The sequence below is a fragment of the Vidua chalybeata genome, chromosome 12 (assembly GCF_026979565.1).
Source record: "Vidua chalybeata isolate OUT-0048 chromosome 12, bVidCha1 merged haplotype, whole genome shotgun sequence".
NCBI lineage: Eukaryota > Metazoa > Chordata > Aves > Passeriformes > Viduidae > Vidua > Vidua chalybeata.
In genome coordinates this window covers 7711594-7724137 of record NC_071541.1, presented here as the reverse complement: position 1 = coordinate 7724137, position 12544 = coordinate 7711594, and the positions used below count along the sequence as shown (strand labels likewise).

Below are 12544 nucleotides of genomic sequence, written 5' to 3'. Positions count from 1 at the left end.
GTCAGTCCTTTTACCCCTTTTTTAAGCCATCCTCCTATGCTTTTGAGAGGGTCCTGCTACTAATTAGGAAATAGGTTTTGAAATTTTTCAAGATGTTTCTTTGAAAGAATCAGAAACAGAATTGTGTTGAGAACCTGGGAATAAGGCATTCGTATAAGTTGCAGGGAAAAAAATACAATTCAGATCCCAGCATCTGCACCTGCAAGCCTGGAAACCGTATCTGAGCTCTGGGAGTGGCACCTGAGCTCTGGGAGTGGCACCTGAGCTCCCTGCCTGCAATGGGAACTGGTCATTGGTGGTCACCCCTCCCTGCTCATCCCCTGCTGTCCCTCTGCTGAAGGGGGCTCAGATTACTGGTTTGAAGGGAAATTAAAGTATGGTAGTGAGTGCCTCATGAGTCAGTGGATGATGCTTAACTGCTTTGTTACACACTTCTTTGATTATTTTTATCAGCTTTATCAACTGCGGCTGCCATGATAATTCTTCCAGTTTTAAGATTTGGGGCTCACATGCTTCTCCAGAGCTTTTAGAGCAGACACACTTAATGAAAAGTGTGTAAGTTTCAGTGACTTGTCATTAAGCTATGAATGTTACTCAAGTTCCTTTTTGAATTCCTGGGCCAGATTCTGTGCTCCCAAAATCCATACTATCAATAGTGTAACTGATGTGCTGAAACAATATCAGGACTGGTTCCTTCTCTGCTCTGTCTTGCTCAGTCTTTCCAGCAGCAACATAACTAATTCTAGTTTTTGTCCTGAAAGATAACAAGGTAACAGTAAATGCTGTACCTACCTTGATACCTGGAAGAAAAACATTAGCTGAAAATATTTTCTCCTTAGTTTGCTAGAATTTTTTTTTCCTAAGAAACACTAAGATACGAAGTAACAGAAAAGTTTTCCAATTACAGTTCTTTCTTACAGGTTAATACGTTTTCTTATAAATAGCTCAGATCTGAATCCAACAGAAGAAACTTATTCCCAGAGGAGTATATGCTAGCTGTGCCTAAAAGTGCTGCACGAGCTGTCTGTGAAGCTTAGCCTGGCAACTAAACTTCGTAAGGTATTCAGAGATAAGGAAATGTTGCCTTATCCAGGAGAAAGCTCTCGGTGTGGAATGACCTGGAAGCACTTTTTGACGCGATACTGTGAAACAAAACGGTGCCAGCAGTGAGGAGAGTTTGGCAAGGCTGTGTCACACACAAAAGGGATCTTAAGGGCAAATGTTTCTTTGCCAATGACAGATGTCCACAGGTTCTAGAAGGCTTTCTCCCATGTTGGGCAGGATAAGCCTTGTGCCGAGATAAGGTGGCTGGCAGTAATTTCAGTGGGCAGTCTGACTTCCCATGTGCTTTTATCAGTCTTGACATCAACATTTTACTTCCTTCCATTTTGCTGTCTTATCAGCCACCCAGATTTCACCACATTGTTTTTCTAATTAACATCTCTTCTCTCCCCTGCCATGATGGCTGCAACCAGCTGGAGGCATTTTACTCCATCTTCACCACTGAGCAGCAGGACCATGTCAAGTCCGTGGAGTACCTGAGGAATAACTTCCGACCACAGCAACGCCTGAACAACAGGAAGGTATCCAAGTCTGCTGTGAAGGATGCTTGGAACCAAGATATGACAGACATCTTGGAAAATCCACTTGGCACAGAAGCTTCCAAAGGTAGATTATACTTTAGAATTTTACACTTGACTAGTAGGAGAATTTTTTCTGTCTACTTTCTCATCAAATGGTGTCAAGAACAGCTGTGAGCTACCAAAGAAATTGTGCAGGTATTCCTTGTGGTAAGTGTCAATAAATTAACTAATTCTGCTTCTGCTGCAAATACCTGTAGAATTCACTGTCACAAGGTGTCATGACAATACAGCCTTAGAATATGTGGGTCTCAAAGCCACAAAATATGAATCTCAAACTGACAATGTTCCTGGTTCTGCTAACTGACTGTAGGGTCGTGGAGATGCCAGACAAAAAGGGAAAACCAAAGGGCCAAGGTCAGAGGTAAAAGTTCAGCCCCATTAGCACTGGGGCATTGGGTGTTTGAATGGAAATAGAGTACCCAGATGTGGTTATGGGTTTCATTTCTCCAGTAACAAGACTTCTGAAAAACTGCTAACCTTTTAATTCAACGTTTGTATCAGTCTGTTGGTAATGGTGACAGGAGGAAAATAATCTCTTCCTTTTAGGCAGGTGATTTTCTAATGTCATGCTGAAGTGTTTCATGTGCCTTTTTGTAGAGCAGCTGGTGCTTGCTTCTGTCAGACACCGGCTAATGAGCTGGAGGGAGGTTCCTGTCACACTGGCACAGGCAGCCCTGGCTAGAGGAGCACATCAGAAATTCTGAGAGAAATGTGTTCTGGATAAAATAAGACTAGAAATAAATATCATTTACTACTTTTATTTGCCTTTATTTTACCGACTGGTGTTATTTATAGGTAGAAGAAATCACATGTGCTTTTCAGTCTTCAGTCTTGTGAAGTGCTTGGTGTTTAACCTCTACTTTACCAGTAGAGGGAAAGAATAGAGGGGCAGTTTGCCAGAAGGAAACAGCTAAGCAGATTTACAAGCTTCCCTTTTTTACCTGGCATTTTCACCTGGCCAGGCACAGAAAGTGCCGATTTTAGAGGATGTGAATCATGAAAACAGCTGCGTTCAGCAACCTCACCTTCCCAAGAGAGTGCTGGGAGAGTGTATTTCTCAGGGCTCATTATTCTCTGAGCGTGCTTATCTATATATATAATATACACGTACACAAACCTCATGTACAAGGCAGCCTTGGGACAGAGAATTTACATCAGAAGTGAGAAGGAGATCTTGGGAAGGAAGAAACTCTGCTACGCTCGGATGCTCTGGCCTGTAGTTTTCAATCAGTGTTGTAACAGCAACATGTGTCAGTAATTTCTTCAGTTATATCCTCTGTACATATTATTTACCCAGAACAGTGATGAAAGTTAATGAGTTACATTATGCTAAAAGTGACAAAACTGACTAGTTTTTATTTTGAGTGCAGCCAAGGTACAATGGTACAACATTCAAGGAGATTTAACTGCTTTGGCCACATGCCTGCATATTCCTCACCTTGCTGGATTGTTTTTAAGGTTATAAAGAATCTTGGGGTGATTTTCACCACCATAGTAAATAACTGAAACCTACAATTTTGTCAGAGCATTACAAACACTAAGGTCTATATTTAATGGGTTGATCTTGAATTTGGAGCTGTCAAGACCAAAGGAGCACCTTCAATAACCAGAAAGATTCACCATGATTCTGATCTTTAGGAATCAAGCACACATGGCTTAGTTATCATGAGCTGAGCCAGTCTACAGAAGCAAGGGGCCAGCACAACCATCAGTCCATGTTTATGTGGTTTGGTTCTTGGGGACTGGTTTCCTGAGCAGGTTCTCCATGCGTCCTCTGCCATTATGTTCAAGTACCCCAATGCTCTGTGTTTGTGCCTCCTGGGAATTTGAATTTGTGACATGAGAGACTCTCAGGTGAGGAACATGCATTTCCCATGGTCTGACAACATTCATTGTGCCATCTAATGGCAGGGATGAGGCTGGAGTGGGTGATTTCTTCCTCCCCCTCAGCCTTTGCTCTAGGAGTCTAATGGCTGGGCAGCCGGTTGTTCTGTACCAGCTCTGTTAGCTTGTCACTTTCTGGGTTGTGTGCACATCAGGGGATACTGAAAATAGGTCCATTTTTTGCATGAACTTAAGATAAATAGGTTGGTGCAGTGTTGCTAACACAAAATGTAGTATATCCTCCAAAGGTTACAGGAATGAGATATAGCTGTTCAGAAATATAACAACATGGATGTTTCTGGCCCCTTTTTTGACAAAGGTGAGCAGTGATGATGTGTCTGGTCCACTGCACATTCTGAACTACTGACATATAAATAAAATGAGTTGAAGTCATAATACTTGAATGAAAGCAAAACCTGTTGTTTATTCAGCTAGTAAATATAGTACCACTTTATACGGTGTCATTCATGCAAAAGGACTGAGGAACAGAGTGCATGAAGTGCTTTCCAGCCAGACAGTCTTGCATACAAGTACAGAAGATTGTAAGGTTAGCATTACAGATTTCTTTTATGCAGATTCTTCTGCATACCTCCTGGTTGCACCTCAATGCTTTCCATATTGCATTAGGCAATGTGACCAGTGGCTGTCACATGTTGACTCTTGTCTGCCCTCCCTGTTCCTGATTTGTGTGTTAGAGAAAAAGGCATGGTCACGAAAATGTGTCTTTTACTTGCTGCAAGGTGATATGGTTTGTGATGGTCTTCAGCTCTGCAGGGTAAGTTCGGGTATGTTTGTCGGTGTGAATTTTTGCAATTTGTTTCCTCTGTCACACTCTATTAAGTCTGTGGGCAGTATTGCTAATCTGGAAAACAGTGTAGCATTCATTATGTAAGCCTTTCTTATTTTGGAGGAAAATGTGCCCAGAACAATTTGCATAATGTTCAGAATAATTTTCAGAATTCCCTGGTGAAGAGGGAATTTCAGATCAACACAAAGCAGTGGTCCATTGGCAAATGTGCTATCCTGAACAGTTTGGGACCAAAGAGGAATGTCTTTTCTCTCAGCTATTAAAGCTATCTCAGGTCACAGAACTGTGACCAGTAGCATAACCTGGAGGAAAACTTTCTCACTCTATACCAGTCCTCTGAGTATTTCCTTAGCAAAGCCCCAAAAGTGGTGGCATTTGGTAAACAAAAGGTCTTCTGGGAAAGGCTGTTTTAGGTCAGTGCTCTTGGATCCAGTTTGTTAACCAGTGTGAATGTTACCAGCCTTTTGCTTTGCAGCTACTCTCCTCTCCTCTCCCTTCTTTTGTTTTAATTTGAAAGAGGCAATGAAGAGAAGGGCATTGTTTTCAATCATCAGAATACAAGATGGTGAAATACTTCAGCTCATTTGGACTAATTTTTCACTTACAAGTGAAAACTCCAGATTTTCTGTGTCAGAGTTTAACAAGAAGAGTTTTCCTTTATTCCATTATCTCATTGCTTCCTCCTATTGGCAAAAACTGATTTAAAACAGTTCTCTTGAGGACTGCTTGTATGCCTAGAATAAAAGCATATGCATAAGACCTTTGCTGAATCAGAGCCCATGAGCTGAGCTTAATTTTTAAGTTGACCCTGGAGCTATTTTAAAAAACCATACAGATGATGTTTAAAGATTTTATTTCTGAAATACACCATCCAGGTTAAATACTGTTCAGCTATGTAATTTTAACAGCTGGTGGGTTGATAATAAACCCTTGTACAGTGATACTTTTTAAGAAGATGAAACTTTCAGAGATCCAAGCTATACAGTGGATCATACTGTTAAATGAGGCAGATCATCATTTAACATGAGGGCTCACCCATGTTGAAATACTAATTTATGTAAAGTTTTGAAAAGTTAGAGATTCTCTATGCAGACATTGTAAGCCAAGAATGCATTTGTAAAGCATTAATCAGATACTGTAATTATCAGTGCCTGTGGCAGTGCCTGACTTTTTGGACAAGACAATCTCTGTTAAAATTGCTTCCTTTCTTCTCTGGCCTGTCCTCTGTGGCTCAGGACTGTGTTGCTCTGTCACATCATATATTGTGCTCCTGGGCTGCTTTCAAACAGCTCTGGTAGAGGGATTGCTAATTATTTATTACTTTAATAGTGTACATTGCTCTTCAGGGACAAACAGAATTTTTACATAAAAGTCCATCCAGTTCAAGGATCTGGGTATGCCAGGGATTCTTACTACTTTCACATGTTGTCCCATCAAGCAGAGCTGTATTTACAAAACATTACCTGCTTTAGTAAAGGTGTAGGCATGGAAACTCAGGAGGAAAAGGTGTTTCATTTCCTTGTCTCAGGAAGTACCCCATGTGCAACAATACTTGCCCATTTTATTTTGCAGCTGATTTCATCAAATGTTGTTTTTTTTATATTTTTTTTAACACTCAAAAAAACCCTTTAACCTTTCTACTCATTAAATGTGCTGCATGCCTTACAACACTTAAACAAGCATCCCATGTGAGGGGCTCTTGACATCAGAGTTTACTTTCACAGATGCCTGATTACTTTCCCAAAGGTGTCTGATTACTCTTTGCTGGAGTCTCAAATGATGCTGTTTCCCATCAGTGGGATTTCGCCTCAAAGTACCATCTGTAATTATGATCCTAGGCTAAGTTAAATAATGAGCAGTCATAAATTCACTCTAGTAAAATTTAGCTTTGGACTCTAAATTAACAGCTGGGACATTTCTCTAGTACTGTACAGGTGATCGTTTTCCTTACTGGTTTTTGTTATGTGGTGGTAATTCACAGTTTGGAAGTCCTTTTAAATTTATGTCACTAAAACATGGATAGAAGATATTTGGATTTTCCTCCCTGCAAGCCTTGTGCTGGAAGCATGGCTCAGGCCAGAGGCCTGCTGCCAAAGGTACTGCGCTGCTCAAATAAAGCAGTTTAGTTCTTATTCACCATTTCATGGCTCCTGGTGGCAGAAATGAGACTACAACCTTCTGCAAAGGTATTGCCTTTCTGCAGAGCATTGGAGTGCACCTCCCATGCAGCAGCATCCAAAGGTGCAGAGATTCAGTGCACTGACATCAACACTTTGAGGCAGATAATCTAGAGCATTGGCAGCAGTGTTTCTGAATGAGAACAAGTTATTTGTCTCATTTATAGCCTCTGTTATTACTCCCAGTAATTTGGTTTTGCTTTCTAAATGCCCATGTTTTATGAAAATTGTCTCAAAACAACTTTGCAGTCTCTTCATGCCCTCAGGTTCTCTCTGGGAGTCCAGAAGGAGTCTTAGGCAGAGAAGTTCTACTCTTGCAGAATGTCATTTTTATGTTTTAGTCAAACCTAAATTACTCAAAATACTCCATAGTAATATGTAACATATCCAAAACAACAACAAAGTGATGGTGAATTTAAAATTATTCATATTTGAAAATTTAACTCAGGATGGCTAAAGCAAAATTTAGCTATTTATTTTATTTAAATATCAGAGGGGGAATGGAAATAAACAAGAAGCTTTTAAAGTTAATTTACAGTATGTTTACCATTAGCATTGATTATTTTTGTCCTTTGAAAGAATCTTGGAAGATTTCTTCATGGATTAATAACTCTTTCCTCATTTTCTTGGACAACTGGGCTTCTCCTATTTGCTTTTTGATTTCATTTTGCTATGGAAGTTATCATTTCCCGGTTCTATTCCACTCTAATCAGGTCAGCACCCTACTAGGTGTGGTGCAAATGAATTCATGTCTCGTCATTACGACTTCTGTTGGTGTAGCAGCCTGGCTTGGTCACTCTTGAGAGTGGTGACACTGTCCTGCTCACTGCTTGTCCTGCATCTTTGTGCTGCAGACCTGCCCATCTGCCACTGCCTTAGTGCTCCAGTAAAGGTACTCACCTGCAGCTGCAAGAGTCTCTTTTTGAGCCTCAAGTGGCTGCTGAATGCACATTTTAGGCAGAAATCAGTGTGCTCCTTCTGCATATTGCATCCCTTCCACCTCAGCCCTGTCTTCCTCTGCAGCACTGGCTGGGTCCTCGTGTATGGAGTTGTCTTGGAGAGTGTCCTGCAAAAGCAGAAAAGGAGAGGCTTCTGCCTTCCAGACAGTTTAATGTCAGGTGGAACACAAAGCTTTTCATTAAAATACTGACCCATTTTGAGGGGGAATCAGATGTAAAAAGATGTGGTACTTAAATCTGACATAGACCTCATGCTTCCCTTGCAATAGCTCTATTCTGTAGGGTTCTGTTTTACACCTGTAGTAACTTCTGTGTGGTTGTAATGTGAGGAGTGTGTGTGTCTGGGCCTGAATGTAGTGAACCATTTATCAGCAGATTTATTAGTAAGCACTAAGTCACTGCTTACACTTCTTCAGAGATTATAAAGGGTCCAAACCAACAGAGCAAGAGGAATTCCATGTGAAAGTGTAGGTGTGGTTTGGGTTCACAGCTGCCACTAAAGCTGGAAGAGCTGAGCTTGATGATTTATTCCATTTACACCTGGAGGGAATTCCTTTCTGCACTGCCTACCTGCTGGCCCAGCTGTTCAACCCACAGAAGTACTAATTTTAGTTTGAACCATGAGTCCCTGCAGCTCATCTTTTAAAAAGCATCCAGAAACTATGAAAGGAAAGCTGCTTTCCTCATCTAATTTTGGGCATCCCACAGGCATGTATTGGGAGGCTCTACCAGCCCTATTGCTGCGTCCTTCCTATGCTGCCCAGGCCAAACAGCCCTCACTAGAACATTGGAAAGGTCAGCTTGGCTAACAGAGCAAATATGTGTCCTTCTGGCAGGAAATCCTTCTTTCTCCCCATTGATGCTGTTTGTGCCACTGAATGTGATCACACATGTGGCTCAAACACACTGTGTAAATAAGGGCACAGGTGTACATTTGAAACACAAGTCACCCTCTGTGTGCACACCTGCATGTGTGCAATACAAACACAAAACATGCAGGGCAGGTCCTTGTTGGACATCAGTTTAGCCCAGCATGGCATCTGATCTGCGCTGCTGAGGACTCAGACCACAGCTGTAGAAACAGTTTTTGTGAAAGATGTGAAATACTTAGGTGCAAACACACAGTCCATGCCTTTCAGTAAAACAGGATCTGTTGCTGTGATGCCATGGAAATTTAGGTGCTACAAAGCCATACAGGTATTAATCCAAATGCTGGATGTGTGTACACTTTGGGAAATGGGCCAGCAACAGAGGGGCAAACCCCAGCTTGTCCAGATGCTCTCTGTCAGAGGGACCCATGTGCCCATTTGCTTATGAGGTTATTTCACAGTTCTCATAAAACAAGTGTGGGGTCTGTGGCTCACACCTCAAGAAACAACCCTGTTTCTTTGAAGCATAGTGGAAGGTAAGAGCAGGGAAGATAAATAGTCTGTCTCCTAGCTACATTCTGCCTGTGGATTGAAGTAGATCAACACAAATATTTGTGTGTACAGCATGGTCTGGAGCTTGCCAATGCCTGCTGGCAAAGTGCAGGCAAAGGTAAAGGAAAAATGTGTGCTACTCTTTAAAGCAATTATCCTTATGTATTAATAATGTCATTTATAAGCACTCTGAGAAGTCAACAATGTACACTAAAGCAAAGCTGAAAAACTGCAAACATTTAGTAAAAGAAGAGGGGAAATGTTATAAGTATGCCTCTTAGCCCTTTCTGATATATTTAAGCCTGTGTTGTCTCTGCATATGATCTTCATAGTTTATTTGTTATCCTTTGGGAGCACAGCCCTTGCTGAACTCTGGGATTGAATCTGACAGCCAAAAGCATGCTCTTGTTTATTATGGATTGGGAGTCTCTTCCCGAGCACCTCCACTGAGTCACACCAGTTCAATGTAGCTGAATCTGCCCCTGTATCACTTCCCTCACCATGGCACTGAAAGCAAGTGAGAGTTTTCTCATTGCAGCATAACCCGTATTTTTGCATTTCAGGGTTTATTTGAAGTTTTGAGGATTTAATAATGAGAAGGAATATATATGTGTGTATATATAGGTAGTTGAAAGTATTTTTCTTCCCTTTTCTGTTGGTGACATTGCTTTTCTCTTGTCTGCAGTTGGATTCCTGGGGTGACAGGGCTGAATGAACTTGGTGCAGTGTTTTGGCAGTAGCACAGGCACTGACCACAGCTTGCAGGCACTCTGAAATCATCTGGGATGCCGGCTGAGTTGGGTGTCATTACAGCAGAAGTGGTGCATCTGTCCTGGAGGACAGGCCCTTCCAGATCCTTCTCAGGGCTGGAGCAGAGGGGAAGGGAACACTCTCTCTCCCCCAAGAACTTGGCCACCAAATTATTTGCCCCTATGGCAAAGGAAGACACGAAACCCCCATACTGACCTCTCAGTTTCTTTTGTACTGAGCATGGGGGAAGAAATGCCCCAACTACCTTCCTTTGTGCTCCTGTTTTGTAAGGGAGAGACACTGTTCCCTGACACTCATCCTGTTGAATGAATCATCCTGCAGATCCAGACTAGTAAGAAAAAGAAGTGATGTCTCTCTCACCTTACAGCCAGGAGCTGCCTCCCAGAGCAAGGCAAGACCCTTGTCCCTGTCTTTTAGTTACCACTGAGCAGCTCTGAGCCAGTAACATGCTATGGGCACATCCTGATGCTGATGTTTCCCCCTTCCAGCTATGAATTGCCTTAGAAGGTGCCCATGTCACCACAAGGGATTCAGGATCTCACTGTCACGTTGCTTTTCTGTGCTGAAAATTGTCAGGGCTTCAGCACACAACGTGTATCCCACGGCACCAAGGAGAGGAACAGCAGTTTTGCATTGCTGAGACATTCAGCAGGAGGTAGGGAGTGGGATTTTTCAAAGGAGGGCATAGCACAGCTAGAAATAACTGCCTTTAAAGTGGTGACATTTTTATGCATGGACAAGCTAACTTAGAACATTTTTAGAGGATTTTATAAATCCCGCTGAGCCCAGTGCAACTCGATTCATCATATGAAGACCTGTTTTACAGGGAGAAAGTATACAAGCCATAAGTGAACACACATTTCTTGCACTCTCACAGAGTTTCCCTAAATAGGTCTTTTCATAACCACAGGTAGCATATGCAAAAAGCATGATGAAACCCAGAAAGTTTGGCTGGTGTTGCATTTCTGTCTTTGAAAGAGAAATGCCAGCTGCTTTTAAGGAACAATATTACTTTTAAAAAGCTGCAATATTCTCTTCCATGCCATTTCTGCATTCATGGGTGTGTCTTAGTATCAGCAATTAATTTTTGCAAAGCAACAAGCCCCTTTTTTTTTGTCTTTCAGCTCACTGAAATGGAGCTGCCAGGAGCTTTTGGATTAAGCTTTATCAGGCTTTCAGTTAGGAAAGCCTCGTGGAGGTTACGTAGCCAAATACAACATACAAATCAAATTATGGGAGAAATGAATGCAGAGTTGTTAAATTAATTTTGTTTGTTCCAGCCCACTGGAATGTTTTTAACATGGAGAAAATCATTCTCTGCTGTATGGCTGGCCTGCCCAGTGCTTATGACTGTGTCAGCATGCTGCATTCGTCTGCCAGTGGCAAACAGGTTTTGTCCAGGCTTGAGTGAGCCCTGGAAGATGAGGCTGGCCAAGATGCTTGATTCCCCCTGCCTTCCCCAGTGGCTGATCTGCAGAGAAAAGCCTGGGTCAAACTGCCCCACACATGGCCAGCAGCTGGGAGAGCCCCTGAGGCTGCCTGAGTTGGGTCAGAGGGGCTTCCTCCAGATGCACCTGTGCAATGCCTCTGCCTCTTCAGGACCTTTCCAGAAGGCAGGAGCTGGCTTGTTTGCCAGGTTCTCCCGGTTCAGGCCATCCCTGACAGGAAGGTGAGGGTGTGTTTTCCCTCCAAGAGGTCCAGGGCATGTCTGTGCCTGCAGTGGGGCATGACCATGGTACTGCCAAGGCTCTTGCCCGTTCAGTGCCTCTGGTTGCCCCAGCTGGGGGTTTCTGTCTCCACAAGTCTTGGCATGGGGCTGCTAGCTCAGGTAACAGTGGCGTTGGTGTCCTGCCAGAACTACGCAGGTATCTGCTCAGGATTGCACACACCACAGAAAGACATCCTGAAAGCCCCCACAATATTTTAATATCCCTCAGGATCTGAATTTTAAACAGAGCATTAGTAATACTTTTTTCTAAAATTAGCTGAGATGCTATTTCAATGTGGAATAATGCTGGTTGTTGGTTTTGGGTCTTTTTTTTTTTCCTCTAGAAATCATGATTCACAGGCTTTTTTTGCTTTTTTTTCTTTTTTTTTTTTAATTAAGCCTGGTTTTGTTAAGAAAAAAGGAAAAGAAAAGCTTGTGTTTCTCTTTAGTGTGTCCTGATTAAACTTCCCCTTCCCTGTCCCAACCTCTTCCTGCATTTCTATCTCTTCTTCAGCTGCACATTTTGCAAAATCAGTAGAGGTCCTTTAGCCTGTGATTCTTTTAATCTTCTTTGAAAAATCCAAGGCACAAAGAGTATTGAAAGAAAAATTAGATCTCTGGGAAATGCCAGTTGTTTTATAGATGGTCAAATCATTGGACTTTTTTTCCTTGCCTTTCAGACATTCACTATGTTATTATGTATCATGTTAATTAAATCATCAAATTGAATTATTGGATCAAATGTTTCTTTATTCCATTGTGTCCTAAGCAGGTTTAGTTAAATTAATAAAACCATATGTTTCATTTTATTAAAAAAAATATTTTTTGCCCATTCATAAGCTGTTTTAAAAAAATGCAGTTGAACAGAAAAGGTTGGTTAACACTAAATTACTTCAGGTTTTTCAGATACTGCTCTGTGCCTTGGAGTAAATTGAACCAAGTCATCCTAAGCCATGAAAATTTTGTAACATTTACTGAGAAATCAGTAATTGAAATTGTAAATTCAGCCTCATTTTAGCTGGCTTGTCCTCAGTGAAGCCTTGAATGAGGCTTGTCCTCAGTGAAGTCATCAGAGTCACTCAGGTGATCAGAAGTGCTCATGACCACCTTGGACCAGGGTGCAGGGTCAGGGAAGGTTTCTGACTCTGAGCCTGTGGGTCTCCTCTTTATCCT

At 41.9% G+C, this 12544-nt stretch overlaps 1 protein-coding gene across 1 annotated transcript in view; it reads left to right on the top strand.

Moving 5' to 3' along the window:
• Positions 1–12544, top strand: part of PTPRG (protein tyrosine phosphatase receptor type G) — a 394477-nt gene that overhangs the window by 297316 nt on the left and 84617 nt on the right. The window contains exon 8 of the mRNA XM_053953681.1: positions 1476–1668. Coding sequence (XP_053809656.1) covers positions 1476–1668 — 193 coding nt within the window. The remainder of the gene's footprint in view (positions 1–1475; positions 1669–12544) is intronic.